This window comes from Doryrhamphus excisus, linkage group LG11 (assembly GCF_037039965.1).
Source record: "Doryrhamphus excisus strain RoL-2023G ecotype Guam linkage group LG11, RoL_Dexc_Guam_v1.1, whole genome shotgun sequence".
Lineage (NCBI taxonomy): Eukaryota > Metazoa > Chordata > Actinopteri > Syngnathiformes > Syngnathidae > Doryrhamphus > Doryrhamphus excisus.
Window position 1 is genome coordinate 13,443,472 of NC_136367.1, and position 18,138 is coordinate 13,461,609.

Here is an 18,138-nt window from a genome sequence, read left to right on the forward strand (position 1 = left end):
GCTGGGCTGGCTGGCTGGCTGGCTGGAATAGAGTATACACCAGCATACACCCCAAGGAGACTTGAGGTTGTTTCGTGTGTTGGGGGGGGGGGGGGGGGGGTTATTTCATGAAGAATAGCTACATCATGACATGACTTCAAAAGGTAAGTACAGTAATGACTCAATATTTTCAAATATTCACTAAATCGCAAAATAATTTTGTAGTATACTATGGCCTACAAAATATTGAAAAACAAGTTATATGCAGCACAGTGGTCACTTCAGTAACATCAGTAATGTTTTGCGACATGACATTAGATGATATCACCTTCACACTACATGGAGATGGCAGGAACGAGCCGACATGCCATGGCTGAGATGGAGAGGACAAAAAGGTTCTCCTCTCATTCCATGTGGAAGTGGTTTTTGTTTCCTTCACCTCTCTGTTTGAAACACTAAGTTTAGAAGAAGTCAATTGGAACTGGTAACAAGTTAGCTCGGCAGCTTGCTTTGCAAGTGCTAGTTCTGTTACGTCTCTGCAGGGCTCTCTGAGAAATGCGATGTAAACAAATAATAAAAGTGTTTATTATGGTGTTATTTCTTTAGGAGCTATAAGGGCTCTAATAATGTTAAAACAGGTTTTGTATGAAAATTTATTCATTTTCTACCGCTTATCCTCACGAGGGTTAGACTGGTCACCAGCCAATCACAGGGCACATATAAACAAACAACCATTCATACTCACATTCATACCTATGGACAATTTGGAGTCGCTAATTAACCTAGCATGTTTTTGAAATGTAGGAGGAAACCGGAGTACCCGGAGAAAACCCACGCATGCACGGGGAGAACATGCAAACTCCACACAGAGATGGTCGAGGGTGGAATTTAACTCGGATAACCTTGCTTTGAGGCCTGAGTGCTAACCACTCAACTACCATGCAGCCCTGTATGAAAATATTACTATGAAAATATTTAATGTATTCACTTTATTGCGGAAATTTATTTAATGTGGTCAAACCAATGAACCGTGATAAACAAGGGATTATTATCGTAGGAAAATGAAAGTAAAAATGAAATGGTCAGGTGTGTGTGATGGTTTACTCACCACCATGCCAGTCTTGAGTAACAAGTAATGAACAGTCTGCGTGACATCGGCAGCATGTATCAGGTTGTGGTACGGGTTTTTATGCTTGCTATATCCCACTTCCAGAGCCTCCACAAACGACACCACGGCAGAAATTGGGATCTGGTAAGAAAAGTCAAAATAACATGTTAGCATGTTGGACTTGTTCTGATCAGACTCAAAAAGAAATGTTTTTATTTGAATGATGTGTACCATATCATCGTGCTAAACATTCTTACTTACGTCAGAAGCAATGCCAGTCAAAGATCCTCGAAGTGATAGGAGCGCTCTATTCTTTTTATAACATCTACTGCAAAGATGCTAGTCAAAGACCCTACATACAGCAAAGTGGCTTCTGCTGTGTTTAAGGACCTACTGCAAAAACATTAGTCAAAGATCCTCTATATGACAAGACTTCTCAGCTACTTTTAAGGATCTAATTGAAACTGGGTTCTGAGGACGGGGGGGCTCAGCCCCCTGGAGATGCACAGGATATCAATGAATGTAGTAGACATTAAAAAAAAATCAATAAAATCCAAAAAAATCCAAAAAACAAATAAGGAACAAGAACTGGGATATACCTTTCCCACTTTTGGATAGATTTAGTAGAGATATTCAATTGTTTTAGGCCACCAATAAATTTACACAAGTACACACAATCTACACTGCGAAACCGCTGCTCAAGCTCTGCAACCATCAATTATATAATAATCATTATTATATTATTAATTAGCCTATTATTATTACTATCATCATTCTTCTTCTTCTGATTACTACTACTACTACTAGTAGTAGTAGGCTAGTACTAACCTGCTTATTGGCTTGCTTATTAGCCTGCTTTTGCCCTATTAATTATAAATTGGTTTTGTAAAAAAAAAAAAAACAATATATTTTTTTTAATCAATAAAAAATATCTAATTATTTAGGGGGAATTAAGAACATTTTAGGGGGAATGAAGACCCCCTAATGACGCCACTGGATCAAGGATTGTCTATATGACAGAAGCAGATGAAATTTGTCAGAGATTGTTTTTTGTTAAAAAAAAAATCAGTAAAATTTTATTAAAAAATCAATAAAAAATATCAAATTATTTAGGGGGGCTTACAAACATTTTAGGGGTAATGAAGACCCCCTAAAATAGGCCTAATGACACCACTGGATCAAGGATTGTCTATATGACAGAAGCAGATGAAATTTGTCAGAGATTTTTTTTTTGTTAAAAAAAATTCAATAATTAAAAAAAAAATCAATTAAAATATCAAATTATTTAGGGGGGGCTTAAGAACATTTTAGGGGCAATGAAGACCCCCTAAAATGGGCCTAATGACACCACTGCATCAAGGATTGTCTATATGACAGAAACAGATGAAATTTGTCAGAGATTGTTTTTTGTTAAAAAAAAATCAATAATTTTTTTTTAAAAATCAATAAAAAATATCAAATTATTTAGAGGGGCTTAAGAACATTTTAGGGGAGAATGAAGACCCCCTAAAATAGATCTAATGGCGCCACTGGATCAAGGATTGTCTATATGACAGAAGCAGAGGAAATTTGTCAGAGATTTTTTTTGTAAAAAAAACAAAAAAATCAATACATTTTTTTTTAAATCAATAAATAATATCAAATTATTTAGGGGGGATTAAGAACATTTTAGGGGGTCTGAAGACCCCCTAAAATAGTCCTAATGACGCCACCGGATCAAGGATTGTCTATATGACAGAAGAAGATGAAATTTGTCAGAGATTTTTTTTTTGTTAAAAAAAAATCAATACTATTTTTTTTTTTTAATCAATAAAAAATATCTATATGACAGGAGCACTCGGCTGTTTTTAAGGAACTATGACAAAAATGCCAGTCAAAAATTTTCTAGATTTTCAAAGTTTGCAAGTAATGCTCTGCTGTTTTTAAGGATCTACTCCAAAAAAAAACACTCAAAGATCCTCTCTATATGACAGAGCACTTAGTTATTTGAAGATGTACTGCAAAACCGCTTGTCAAAGATCCTCTGTATGACCGAAGTGCTCTGTGTATTTTTTATAAATCAATTGCAGTACTTGCTACAATGTTTTGACCCATGTGGGACAGTACGGTATCATTCACGGGACAGATAAGGGCCGCAGGCCACCAGTTGTACATCCTATGATAGACATCCCCTGCAGCAAGTGAGCCTACTGCGGCAAGATGGATTGTGCATCATTTGGGCTGTGATGGCCCGTTCATATTGCCCCCCCCCCATCATTAGTCATGTCCTCAGCAGATCTAATGCAGTATATCCGACCTCCTTCATACATAACAACAGCAACAACTCCTTGTTTGTTTTTTTTTCATAGAAATGACCAAAATAGATAATAATCTTTACCTTGAAGCGGCTGATGAGGTCATATCTGGTGAGCAACTCGTAGAAAATAAACTTAAGTGAATGTTCGCTGCTGACTTCATTTAAAGCGAATACATCAAATGACCACTTGTCAACATTCTGTGTGGGGGAAAAAAAAGGAGTACAAATCATTATGTGTTCATTTTTCACAGAAATTGTGGTGGGGGTGCACTCCCTAAATCCTGTGATGTGGTTGCATTGGAGGGGCACGTGTTCATACCTTCAGCACAGATATAACGGAAGGCGGGTAGCTGAGTCCCACCAAATTGGAGGTGCGCCGGTACATCCTGTTTGGATGAGATAAAACACATCAAACACACATAAATAAATAAATAAATAAAAAACACTGAGCATAAACACCAAAGTGGCCCGAAACCACAGCTTGGGTTGATTGCTCGTTAAGCTGCAAATCTACACAAATACACTCGAACAAACGTGACCGTGACTAAAGATGACGAGGATGACGACTGAAGCATCTGGATTTTTGTTGTTACAAAAATTCTAGCATTTCTCACATTTCACCATTTGGTGTGTCTGTAGCTTTAATGTTAATGAGCTGTGTTTGTTGCTGGTAGTGTGTCTACACCAAGCGTCATTGAGTATTTCATAGACTTTTTACGAATATAGTACAGTCTTCTCAGCTTCACTATCAGATGTTTTCAAAATATATTCATAAATGATGTTCTGTCATGGTTAAATATGGCCTATTATGACTTTTTTACAAATATAGTACAGTCCTCCCAGTTTCACTCTATCAGATGTTTTCAAAATATATTCATAAATGATGTTCTGTCTAGGTTAAATATGGCCTATTATGATTTTTTACAAATATAGTACAGTCCTCCCAGCTTCACTCTATCAGATGTTTTTTTTAAAATATATTCATAAATGATGTTCTGTCAAGGTTAAATATGGCCTATTATGATTTTTTACAAATATAGTACAGTCCTCCCAGCTTCACTCTATCAGATGTTTTCAAAATATATTCATAAATGATGTTCTGTCATGGTTAAATATGGCCTATTATTAGCCAAAAATATGCATATGAGACATGCATACCGCCCCTTGTTATGTCCAAATAACATAATAATAATTTTAATTATCTCAAAACAGACCCCCCCCCCTTTTCAAGTCTTATGTCTTAAATGGGTTATTTACTCTGATTATTTCTGTTATATTGGTGAGGGTAAAGATGACTAGAGGCGTGTTATTTCATGTCTAAAAGGGTCTAATAATGTTAAAAAAATGTATTTGGAAGGTAGGAAATACAGTAGGTTCTCTATGAAAAACTATGAAATTATTCATTTTATAAATGAAAGCAATCCTATTTTGTGGAAATTCACTGATGGCCGGGTGTGGAACCAATAAAAGAGAGTTATTGTACACTGTAACTGCACCAAACGTAATAAATATCGGCATATATCACATACCACAAAGTAACATTAGATGCCGGTGTTAGCAACACTAGCATACAGTAGCTATCTGAGCTACAGTGCTAACAACACACTCGCATTTTAACAGCAGCGTCGTGCTAGGTTAGCCTGAAGGAAAAAAAAAGATAAAACTTACAGCTCATATGTCGGTAGCACACAAATTGTGGAGCAAATGATAAATATTTCCCACATTTGATGCTCAGAAAATATGCTAGGTTAATTAGCGACTCCAAATTGTCCATAGGTATGAATGTGAGTGTGAATGGTTGTTTGTCTATATGTGCCCTGTGATTGGCTGGCCACCAGTCCAGGGTGTACCCCGCCTCTCGCCCGAAGACAGCTGGGATAGGCTCCAGCACCCCCGCAGATAAGCGGTAGAAAATGAATGAATGAATGTTGTGAAAATACAATCTAATAAGCATAAAGCTTTGTAGCGTATTATTCTTATTTTTATTATTTACCTTTCAACAAATATTCCAGCCTGTACGGCATGGACAATGCTGCGGAAGCGAGGTTTCTCCTCATTGCGACGCAGCATCAAGCCCATCTGCCGAGTGAAGGTGGAGGCCAGCCAGTCGCGCACCTCCGAGGGTACTGACTCCGACTGGATGTCACTGAGCTCATCCTCCGTGTCCACCAAGCGCCTGAAAGAGAGGTAAAACGGGGTAAAATAGATAACAGTCTGACAGCGGATCAACGGCCAAATCCTAGTGCGCTGTCCATCAAACATCACCACATCTTACGTAACGCCCGAAGCAGCCCCGCTTTCTTCAAAACACCACTATGTGCTCTTCAAATCCAATTGTGTGACATAATTCTCCTTGTTGACATGTGCTGGCAAAGCCACCGCCCCTTTGAACCAAATCCAAGCTGGAATAGCAAGGAGACAGCGCCTGTATCACGGCCATAATTCATCATTGGATTGTTCATCCCTCCTCCATCCTGGGGTGCTCGTGCCATCGCCAGCCCTAATCTACTTGGATCCAGATGACGAGAGGTTTACATAATTCCATAATCTCGGACTGCGGAACCACAATAATCGGTTGACATACACTGTCCCAACCTCATATGTGTCATTCAGCTGCGTTTGCTCTGATGGTACAGTGAGTGTGAATGCTATGGTAGCAACCTTGGTGGTACGGCGCCTGGTGTAAGAAACCTACTGATCAGTTTGGGGACTGAGTACTTCTTGTTGTTGGTACCTGTGTGGCAATTACGAGTGAACACAAGGGGTCTGTATTCAATCTGTGATGAGAAAAAAAGATCCAAGGCAACGATTTTAGGGTGGGGGGTGTTGTGTTGACATTTCCTGACCTTCATTAGGACATTAGGACTCTGGCAGACCTGTTTTGAATGTACTGTAATACCACATGGTCCATCAATTGACTTCATCAGTCTGTCAGTTATACTGTGTATTGACCCTGATGTACATTGCGTTCAAGGCAACGTCAGAATCCAAACATCAAAGTTTGTTGGCGTGCCACGCCCACATTCTATGGAGCAGCCCAAAATCCTTCGCAATTTAACATCGCCTATCCGTCTAGTATCTGTTGATGCGACATTGGGCTAATTTGGTCAAACCCCCTAGGAGGAGTTCGTGGAGACACGACCCCTACTTTTGCCCCCAAATCGTTGCCGCCATCCAAAATGGCCGACTTCCTGTTAGTTTTTGAACATGGGTTCTTGAGACTTTTTTGTGCGTCCTATCATGAGTGATGTCTCTCCAGAAAATCATGACGATCCGTGCAACGGGTGGCGAGGGATAATTATTGTAAAACTTCTAGGTGGCGCTAGTGAGTCAATTTGGATTAGTTTCATATGGAAGCCCCACCAGGGCGCTCAGGCCGAGACTCTGACCTCCCGTATAAGTTTTCAACCACATGCGACCTTCTGCGGGCGAATTATGACCCTTTGATGGTCAATGGCGAGGCCTGAACATTCGCCGTCATGCCACGCCCACCACGTGCGCTTTTCCCGCATCATGGTCCATTAATAGGCTTCATCAGTCTGTCAGTCAGTGACCTTGTGACCTTGATGTTCATCTGATGAATCTCCTGCCAGAAAACAGCTGATGTAGATCACAAAATTTATCCTGTTGCCAATAGGAGGCGCTGCTTTGCAGGGATCCCAATGAAGAGGCTGGTACAATAATCCAGTTTTGAGTCTCAATACGTCACAAATGCTGCTTTTGGTTCCATGTTAATGCTAAGTGAACCGCACCAAAGTTTGCACCAAGTATCTTTTTTCTTTGTAATTTTTAATCATATGTGAACAAACCCTTTGTATACCTCACATAAAAAAATAATCAAAAATTAAGCATCCCACATCATGTATCATGGTGAATGAAATCTCACCTGGTCTCCTCGATGTAGACCGATTCCAACACAGAAGCCGCATACTCCAAGTTCTTCTTGAGGTCCGCCAGGGAAGCCTCTCCTCTCTCCAGCTGTTTGACCAGACATCTTAATCTAAAAGAAAGATAACAGCCACTTCACAAATGGGATTATCGCCTCTGCCGTCTTCATATAACCTATGATGACCCTTTTCTGAATCAGGTCTACTACAGTGTCTTGTGATGTAGAAATCCTCCCCCTGAGGACTCTAAGTGGGTTTCGAATAGAGGAATAGGGAATCTTAAAGAACCAAATCATAGCATGAGAACCAGATTGTTTATTCCTGACAACAATTCCTAATACAGACATCCGGGCTTATCTGCAGTCCCTGTATGTCTACAAGTAAGCGGGTCTTATTACAGCACAGCTGCAAAAAAGTACCCTTCCTTTCCCTGCTCGGCCTTTCATACACTTAAGATTGTGTAAGAAGTCCTGGACCAATCAGCTATGATTGGAATGAATGAATGAATGTTTTGCTACTTCCTATGTACCTTTGTGGACGTGTGGAACTGTGAATTGTAACATGTGATGTATTCAAATATACCATAACTTGTATGCATGGTCAAAATAAAACTGCACTGGCATTTCACATCTAATACTAATGAATGAGTTAAAAAATAATCATTTGTATTTTGTGTTCTCTGACCTCTTGCAGGATACCACCTGCTGCACTCGAGGTCATGTGTTTGTTGACTGTGAATGCCCACCATCCGGGCTTTGCATGGTATTGAATTATTTAGCAGATAGGTGGGAGACAAAAGAGGCTCTCATTGATTCCCTGACAGTGGCAATATTGTTTCCCTTAATTAAAGGCTCCTGTGTACGGCAATCCTTTAGAATCATCTGTCAGGCTACATTTTGTTTGTGTGTGTGGGGGGGACAACAACCGATAGAGGCCAATATTCACAGACAGTACATGAAAGGAATGCTTCAAAAGATTAGGGATGCCCCAGTCCGATCGTCGTATCAGGTGAAGTTAGTTTCACTTTGGACGTTGGATAACAGTCTACAACAGTAGGTACAGCGGTAGTTACCCTTCACTGTGCCCGGACTGCTTTGTCATGTTGTGGGGAGCTCTAAACGCTGGTTAATAATACAGACCGTCAATAAATTACAATATATACGTATGATACTATAAATATGATATATGATATATTCTAAATCACGCCACAAATTGATCTATTACCATGTTAAATGAGTAGTCCTGCCCTGAAAGTATTTTATGTTTTCGAGTGGTTAGCGCACAGGTCTCACAGTTAGGAGACCCAAGTTCAATTCCACCCTCGGCAATCTCTGTGTGGAGTTTCCATGTTCTCCCCGTGGGTTTATTCCGGTTTCCTTCCACATTCCAAAAACATGACTCCAAATTGTCCATAGGTATGAATGTGAGTGTGAATGGTTGTTTGTCTATATGTGCCCTGTGATTGGCTGGCCACCAGTCCAGGGTGGACCCCACCTCTCCCACGAAGACAGCTGGGATAAGCTCCAGCACTTGTTTAGTTTTATATGGTAAATGAATGTATATTGTGTTTTTGACTCCAGTATGTTAGGTCAGCAGTGATGGTGCAGTGGTCAGACCTCACAGCTAGGAGACCAGGGTTCAATTCCACCCTCGGCCATCATCTCTGTGTGGAGTTTGCATGTTCTCCCCGTGCATGCGTGGGTTTTCTCTGGGTACTCCAGTTTCCTCCCAGATTCCAAAAACATGCTAGGTTAATTAGCGACTCCAAATTGTCCATAGGTATGAATGTGAGTGTGAATGGTTGTTTGTCTATATGTGCCCTGTGATTGGCTGGCCACCAGTCCAGGGTGAGAGACCCCGCCTCTCGCCCGAAGACAGTTGGGATAGGCTCCAGCAGCCCCCCCCCCCGCCCCTGCAACCCTTGTGAGGATAAGCTGCATTAGCCACCTGACTCACATGCTGTGTATTTTATGCAATACTTTTGTTACATTAGTTTTAATGCTTTGAAGAGCTATGTTCATAACCATAATCTATTTCACAAAATGATGTTTGTAAAAAAAAAGCTTATTATCATTAAAAATAAAAATAAAGTAATCTGTACCGGATTAGCAACCCTAAAAAAAAAAAAATCTAATCGGATTGTAAGACAAAAAAAGTGGATGTGGACATCCCTATAAACACTAGCAATTTTCTACCTCAAGACTTGACCGACACGCCGTCTTGCTCTGCGATAACGAGTAGTTGAATAAAACAGCAGCTTGACCGCCAATGCCGACCCTGCCTGGCGGCTCATTGTTATCTCTTTATAGTTTTACCCGCACAAAAGGGTCAACAAATTAACCTTGTGAGAGAACACACACTCCTGGGAATTCTGGTTTATAATCTCACAAATCCATCATGTCGAGCCTCGGACTGATAAGAGAGGGGGGAAAAAACGTGTGTGTGGGGGGGGGGGGGGTATGATGAGTGGCGGTGTCTTTTATCGTGGCTTATATCGTTGCATCAACAAAAGCAAAAATGATTGCAAACAACGGCAGTCGACAAAGACGCTAGATGAGATTCGGACAAACAAGCAGTTTTATCAGAATTGTTGTGACCGGTGGCATTTGGCTTATTAGTCTACGTTTCCTTCCCATAACTCTTTCTCTGAATAATTTAACGAGTCAATAGCGAATAACGATAAAACCAACTCAGCTTGCTTTAAAAGCTTCCATTGTACAAATACTGTATATCTACAATGCTAATGCTAATAACTGAAGTGGAAGGATACATGTAGTATTCCTTATTGGATTTCCTGGTATGATACCAAGGCGTACTAACCTTAAAGGGGACCTATTATGCTCATTTTTCGACCACAGCTACACCCAACAATCTACACAGAACTGTCTAGATCAGGGGTCTCAAACACGCGGCCCGCGGGCCAAATGTGGCCCGCAGGACACTAGTTTGAGGCCCCTGCCTTGATATGAAAGTTTAATGTTAGTGCGGCCCGTGCAAGTTTGATATGGATGCTGTATGGTATCATGTACCCAGAAAAAATTATTACGTTTGATTAATGTTCATGTTAAAGGTTAAATAACTGTTAATAGTTATCCTCCCTATCCGTGTGGAAGTGGTAAGTTTTTGGCTATTTAAGTTTAAAGGAAATAACTCGAAGGCTACCGTTTAGGTCGCTAGCTCTCTAGTTTGCGAGTTACTAGCATGTGTCTCAAGACCCTGCAGTTGCGCAATATGTTGTAAATAAAAATAGTATAAATGTGAATATAGTCGTGTTTTGTCATGTCTACAGGGCAATAATATATTTATTTATTACTGATTGATTTTCTTTATTCTTGATTTGTTTATTTATTTTTCATCTTATTTTGTGCAGAAAAATAAAAATTAAGATATTTGACAACAGTGGAATGTTTTATCAGAGCTTTTATTGTAGAAAATCAGAATCAAAGCACTGAAAAAGTTTGTATATTTTTCTGTTTTTAATAAATTTTTTTTGAAAACCTGATGCGGCCCAGCCTTGCCCAGACCCTAGCTCCAGTGGCCCCCAGGTAAATTGAGTTTGAGACCCCTGGTCTAGATCTTCCAGAATCTGCACCTATTTCAGTTGTATTTCCTTGGATTTGTGCTTTCCGACAAAATGGTCTTAATTCATTCCACCCACGGCCCGCCTCTGGGCACGGCTACTCCACTGTGATTGGTCACACGCCCAAAGTGCTTCCTAACTACAAACTGGATGGAGACCCCTGACTTATCGTGTATGAACTCAAAAAGTAGGCACATCTGGTGCTCCTCCAACCTCACCTGTTCAAGGAGGAGCACTCACTGTCGGACACACTTTGTCAACAGCTCAGAAGCTGGACGTGGAGGTGTCGTGTGGACGCACAACGTGTCCAACATTTTACTTCTGGCTTCAGCAAGAGTGCAGCAGATATTTCACAGTCCCGTTTGAAATGTCGTTGACAATATGAAAATATTTTTAATATTAATTAAAAATAACTTCTGTCAGAGCTTTCCTCGTAAACAGAAAAGCAGAGCTTGGGGGAGGGCAAAGAGTGTATCGCGTCTACAGCCACGCCCATAAAGAAGCCCGCTCCTCTGTGACATCACAAAGAAACAGTTTTGTAACGCCCTCTGAAACCGAGCGTTTTGATCCATCCCAAACTTCTTTCAGGGCTCACTTCCAAATGTGCAAACCTCATTATCTGAAACTGTGGCATGGTTTGACACCGTTTTTTATTGTTTTTTTTTCATTTATTTATTTTTTTCATTTTATTCATTTATTTATGTATTAATTTAATTTAATTTAATTTAATTTAATTTAATTTAATTTAATTTAATTTAATTTAATTTAATTTAATTTAATTTAATTTAATTTAATTTAATTTACAGAATGGAATACATCATTCTAACTACATTTATAGGTCAGAAAAGTGGAAGTCCCCGTTAAAACAAAGGTACGCACCAAACCGTGACGACGCCGTTCCATTACACCCCAACTAATAAGCGATACATCTCCTCTCTGCTCACTGCCGCCAATTCCTGCATCGTGGGCTGGCTATTTTAAGGGTCATAAGGAAGTGATTGCATGAAAGGCAGAATCAGTGCTCATGTAATTTGAGTGTACTAATGGTGGTTATTAAGAGCAGCTGTGTGCCACAGAGCCTCCTTGCTAATATGCAGGAACAGGAAGAAAAACAAATCTCCTTCCACAAAAATCAGCATTCAAAACCTGGGCGTACGTATGTGCTTTATGATTATGTTTTTGTCATAATCTTTTATAGAGGGACGTATTTATGTCAACATAACTGCAATGACGGAGGTCGAGTGGTTAGCGCACAGACCTCACAGCTAGGGGACCAGGGTTCAATTCCACCCTCGGCCATCTCTGTGTGGAGTTTGCATGTTCTCCCCGTGCATGCGTGGGTTTTCTCCGGGTACTCCGGTTTCTTCCCACATTCCAAAAACATGCTAGGTTAATTGGCCACTCCAAATTGTCCATAGGTATGAATGTGAGTGTGAATGTTGTTTGTCTATATGTGCCCTGTGATTGGCTGGCCACCAGTCCAGGGTGTACCCCGCCTCTCACCCAAACACAGCTGGGATAGGCTCCAGCACCTCCAACATCACATAATCAGTTCACAGTTCCACATGTCCAAAAGACGTAAAAAGTCTGGGAACCACTGGGCTATGTGAAATCAATGCACCCAGGAAAGAAGTCCAGATGAAAATACGTCAAAATACTGTAAGCATTACATACTATCATGACTGTACCTGGCAGTGCAATAAAGAATTTATGATTTAATTTCTACTTTTTTTTAATGTATTCAAAACAAAGATAAATAAAAATTCAAACAGCAGGCTGGAACAGATGGAGTAAAAATGTTCTTTGGCGAAAGAAAAAAAAGTGATGTATTTGTCCCTGCTCATCATAAAAAAGTCATTTTCTGTCGTGATAAGAGTATTTTCAACACAGCAGGAAATAAGGGGGCGGGGGGCATAATGGGCAACCAACGCAGCGGCGGGATGCAGAAATCGGTCAACGCTTGTGTTCAAATGACACTCTTGCCTCGACGGTGCATAATCAATAGCCTGGGGTCAATGTAATCACCAGCGGATTTTTAGCATGCGCTCGAGGAACACACACAGCTTTTCCCACCGATAAGACTGTAAAAAGACCATGTCTGAGTCCAGCCGCATGATTGGTGCCTGCGGCCGCCTCATCAATAACGCCAGAAACTTCCCGAGCGTCTTCATCCGAGACAAGATAGATGGCAGGAAGCAACAAGTCCCATCGAAAGTTGGTGTGTGATCATATTTATCCTTTCATTCATTCATTTTCTACCGCTTTTTCCTCACTATACTATAATAAATATAAATATAATATATATAATAATAATAATATATATATACGTATATATAATATATTTATATATATAAATATAATACTATAAAAAATATAAATATAAACTATAATTGTGAACTGTACAGGTTAAAAAATTAAAAAATTAAAAAATTAAAAAATTAAAAAATTAAAAAATTAAAAAATTAAAAAATTAAAAAATTAAAAAATTAAAAAATTATTCATTTATTCATTTTCTCATTTTCTACCGCTTATCCTCACGAGGGTCGCAGGGGGTGCTGGAGCCTATCCCAGCTGTCTTCAGGCGAAAGACGGGGTACACCCTGGACTGGTGGCCAGCCAATCACAGGGCACATATAGACAAACAACCATTCACACTCACATTCATACCTATGGACAATTTGGAGTGGCCAATTAACCTAGCATGTTTTTGGAATGTGGGAGGAAACCGGAGTACCCGGAAGAAAACCCACGCATGCACGGGGAGAACATGCAAACTCCACACAGAGAGATGGCTGAGGGTGGAATTGAACCCTGGTCTCCTAGCTGTGAGGTCTGCGTGCTAACCACTAGATCGCCGTGCCGCTATTTATCCTTTTTCCTCACAAAATAAAAGTCTAGGAGCTTATCGTTATGTAAATAGAACTTATAAAGCGACACCCACACTTCACTTTTTTGGGGGGGGTTGGGGGCGAGCATCTGCAGTGGCGCAGACTAAATGATTGTTGATAATCAAATGACATTACCTTCTTTTGTGTGCTTTGTGGAACAATGGCGGTGACTCCTTGAACATTTCCGATATCGGTTCTAAACAAAGCCTATCCCGTGGGAGGCTGTTGATGACAGATGTGACAAGTCTGGCGAGTGGGGGGGCAGAAGAATCCTTAAAAAAGATCAGTGGTTGGCTGAACGCAGCCCACTCATGTCAAAGTCTCAATCAAATGAAATATTGACTATGCATGAAATACTCGCATATTGTATCCACTTTGTATTGGATGAACAGCAGCGTTTCCATCATCATCCATTATTATGATTTGGTCATCTTATAACATATTCCTTTATAAAGTGGACCTATTATGCTTTTTCCACTTTTCTGACCTATAAATGTAGTTAGAATGTTGTATTCTGGTGTTAAACCATACCAAAGTTTTAGATCATGAGGTTAGGGCATTTGGAAGTGAGCCCTAAAAGATATTTGGGAAGGCTCAAAAACGCTTGGTTTCAAAAGGCGTGGTAAAAGTGCACCTTTGTGATGTCACAGAGGGGCGGACTTCCTTATATGGGCGTGGCTGTAAGCCAATAATAGCTCATGAACTGCCAGTAGCTCCTAAACATTTTTAAATTCAGTCATTCATTCATTCATTATCCACTGCTATACCCACTATATTATAAAGTTTGAAGTTAATGAATTGGAATATTCCAATATCTTGTCTACATGCGCCGCTATAATCAACCAGAATAGTCAATAAGGCATGCCCAGTAAAACGTAAACATTAACATCACGTGATACCGACTTCCCCGAGTTTTTCTTTCACTTGTTGGAATAACTCCGTATTGCCAGTTTTTCGTTCGTCCAGTCTTGAAATTTAGTTTGAATCAAAAACAAACTTTCCACAGCAGTCCAGTACCGATTGCTCGCCTCCATTTTTAAAACTGAAGAACGTCTGGATCTGCGTGTTACGTCATATCTGAGCATGCGCTAAAAGAACGCACCTGGGATAAATTTAAACAGGAAAAGATCAAATTCAATCTTGCTAATATTTTATAATTAAATTCGGGACATGTTTTATATAGATATAGTCATTCATTCATTCATTCATTCATTTTCTACCACTTTTTCCTCATGAGGGTCGCGGGGGTGCTGGAGCCTATCCCAGCTGTCTTCGGGCGAGAGGCAGGGTACACCCTGGACTGGTCATATATTTTTTTTTAATAATTTTTTTTCAATAAAACTGGACTTGTGAATGGCGTATAGAAGGGTTGAGATTCTGTTCCACAGATGGCGCTAATGCACACGAAAGCTGCTCGCCAACCGCCAATAAACAACAGAGGAAGAAAAACACCACAAAAAAGAACTTTCCGTTTGAGCCGGTACAAGATACCTCAATCAGATTGGGTAAAGGAATATTCCACCCCCGGGAATCCGATTATATATTCATTCGGATTGGCACTTGGTGTTTACAAAGGTTCAATTCTTTCGGTTTGAGCAAATAAACCGAATGCAATTGGAATATTTGGGTCCATGTATACGTGGATATTGATGCGGCTCACTTGTTCATTATGGAGAATGCATAGAGAGGTGCATGTGATGCGCTTTCAGGTTGAAGATGATAAATCCAGCGGCTTTAGCTCAGGTCTGCCAGTGGATCTTGACAGCATTGAGTGGTGTCAGGAGATCCAATGTCGCCGGTGAGTTATTTCTTGAATTGATTAATGTCTGAAAAAAAAACATCTTTCTGTGTACTAAATATCACATGTTACGACATGTGACAGCTTATAGACCGGTGCCGACTATATAGAAATCTTTGATGTGGGCTGCACGGCGGTCAAGTGGTTAGCGCGCAGACCTGGGTTCAATTCCACCCTCGGTCATCTCTCTGTGTGGAGTTTGCATGTTCTCCCCGTGCATGCGTGGGTTTTCTCCGTGTACTCCGGTTTCCTACCACATTCCAAAAACATGCTAGGTTAATTAGCAACTCCAAATTGTCCATAGGTATGAATGTGAGTGTGAATGGTTGTTTGTCTATATGTGCCCTGTGATTGGCTGGCCACCAGTCCAGGGTGTACCCCGCCTCTCGCCCAAAGAAAGCTGGGATAGGCTCCAGCACCCCTGCGACCCTCGTGAGGAAAAAAGCGGAAGAAAATTAATGAATGAATGACATATATCAGGCTGCACGGTGGTCAAGTGGTTAGCAGATTGGCCACACAGTCAGGAAGACGTAGGTTAGAATCTCCACTTGGCCATCTCTGTGTGGAGGTTGCATGCGTCCAAAAACATGCATGTTTATTGTCTGCATGTATGAATGTGAGTGTGAATGGTTGTTTGTCTATATGTGCCCTGTGATTGGCTGGCCACCAGTCCAGAGTGTACCCCGCCTCTCGCCCGAAGACAGCTGGGATAGGCTCCAGCACCCCCGATACCCTCGTGAGGAAAAGCGGTAGAAAATGAATGAATGAATAAATTTGATGTGCGCAGCTTGCATACCGATGTGTTCAATAGTCTAAAAATGACAATAATAATTTATTATTTTTTAATTTATTTTTTATTTAATTTGATTAATTTGATTAATTTCATTGACGACGTGAGACAAAAACATGAAAAACCACGCTGTGACAGTGAGATCAACACAAACACCACCTTTCTTATGAGTTGTTTCTTGAATTCAATAGTATTCCTCACCTTCTTTATCAAAATGCTGGCACTTGCAGCTTTCTTTGGCTCCATTTTGGGTTATTTTGCAGCCCTGATCAAAAGAAAAGCAGAGACCTGACGTGAGAAACACTATTGAGCTCAAGAAATAACATATGGCAAAACAAGAAGGTGGTGTCATATGCTGCCATATCGTTTCTTTGGCTACAAGCACATCTTCAATGAATGTAAAGGTAGCCTTATTTTATAATCTAATAATGATTGCATTAGAGTAGTTTTTGGTTAGAGTTGGACCTTAATGAGGCTAACCAAGGTTCTGCTGTATGTACTTATACAGTGGAACCTTGGTTAGCCAACAGTGTACAATATACCACATATCTTGTCGGGTTATTAATCCAACTGTGTTCATAACATCACGCTAGCATCACGCTAGCATGGAAACCGAATTCCCCTTCAGCATCGTCACCTGTTTTACTCGGGGTTTTACCCTGGGTTTTACTCGTTTTACTTAAAGTTGCCACCATTTTGATAAAGAAGGCGGGAAGTAATTCCACTACACTAACCACTACACCACTAATTAAATAATAATAAAAAAAGAATAAAGAATAAAGAATAAAAAAATAATTAAAAAAAATAAAAATAAAAAATAAAAAAATAAAAAAATAAAAAAAATTACAAATTAAAAAAATTTAAAAAATTAAAAATTGCATCTTGTGTTTTTTTGGGTGTCTGGAACAGATTCATTGGATTGGCATTATTTCTTACAAGAAAAACTGATTTGGTTAGAGGACATTTAGGTATGAGCCTACCTTCTACTTCCTTTGTCATGTAGTGTATGGGAAAAAAGGAGGCGTCGCACTGGTTAGATTTCAGCAATGTCCCCAGATTTTAGAAAATGAAATAAGACGCCAATGTGCCACTCTAAAAACGCTGAAACACTCGGGCAAATACACATCTGCTTAGCTCCAGATGCTAAACTGGAGTAAAAAGAAGGAAATGAACTTCCTGCCTCTTGTAAGCGTCAGTGAAAGCAATGCGGTGTTTGCCACCGACAGCAGAGGGTGGGTGTTTGATTTACCAAGTAGCCAAGTCATCGTTTTAAAAGGTTGGTTCATCTGCCATATGGGCTTTTAGCGTCATGCTCAGCACTGCATCTTATTTTACAAGCTACATGTGGAAAAAAGCAGCATTTCTGGCTGCGTATCCAGCATCTATGGGAACAATGGCAACAAGACTACAAATGGCTCAAATTACATTTGATTAAACCCCCCCAAAAATACAAGAAAAACACCAGCGGATACCATTTGGTTGCTGGAAAAAAACATACCACAGAAAACATCCGCTAAAAGACAAAGTAAAGCAGAATAAATTCATTCATTCATTCATTTTCTACCGCTTTTTCCTCACGAGGGTCGCGGGGGTGCTGGAGCCTATCCCAGCTGTCTTCGGGCGAAAGGCAGGGTGCAACCTGGACTGGTGGCCAGCCAATCACAGGGCACATATAGACAAACAACCATTCACACTCACATTCATACCTATGGACAATTTGGAGTGGCCAATTAACCTAGCATGTTTTTGGAATGTGGGAGGAAACCGGAGTACCCGGAGAAAACCCACGGGGAGAACATGCAAACTCCACAC

The 18,138-nt window shown here is 40.2% G+C and overlaps 1 protein-coding gene across 5 annotated transcripts in view; it reads right to left on the minus strand.

Moving 5' to 3' along the window:
• Window positions 1-18,138, minus strand: part of pde1cb (phosphodiesterase 1C, calmodulin-dependent b) — a 119,017-nt gene that overhangs the window by 25,435 nt on the left and 75,444 nt on the right. For 4 of the 5 annotated variants that reach the window (XM_058065233.2, XM_058065234.2, XM_058065235.2 and 1 more), the window contains 5 exons: window positions 7,270-7,383; window positions 5,377-5,559; window positions 3,703-3,769; window positions 3,465-3,581; window positions 1,088-1,228 (listed from right to left, as the gene is read on the minus strand). In XM_058065233.2, the coding sequence (XP_057921216.2) occupies window positions 1,088-1,228; window positions 3,465-3,581; window positions 3,703-3,769; window positions 5,377-5,559; window positions 7,270-7,383 (622 nt within the window). Of the gene's footprint in view, window positions 1-1,087; window positions 1,229-3,464; window positions 3,582-3,702; window positions 3,770-5,376; window positions 5,560-7,269; window positions 7,384-16,527; window positions 16,592-18,138 lie in introns of all 5 variants that reach the window. The other variant, XM_078794781.1, reaches the window with a different exon arrangement.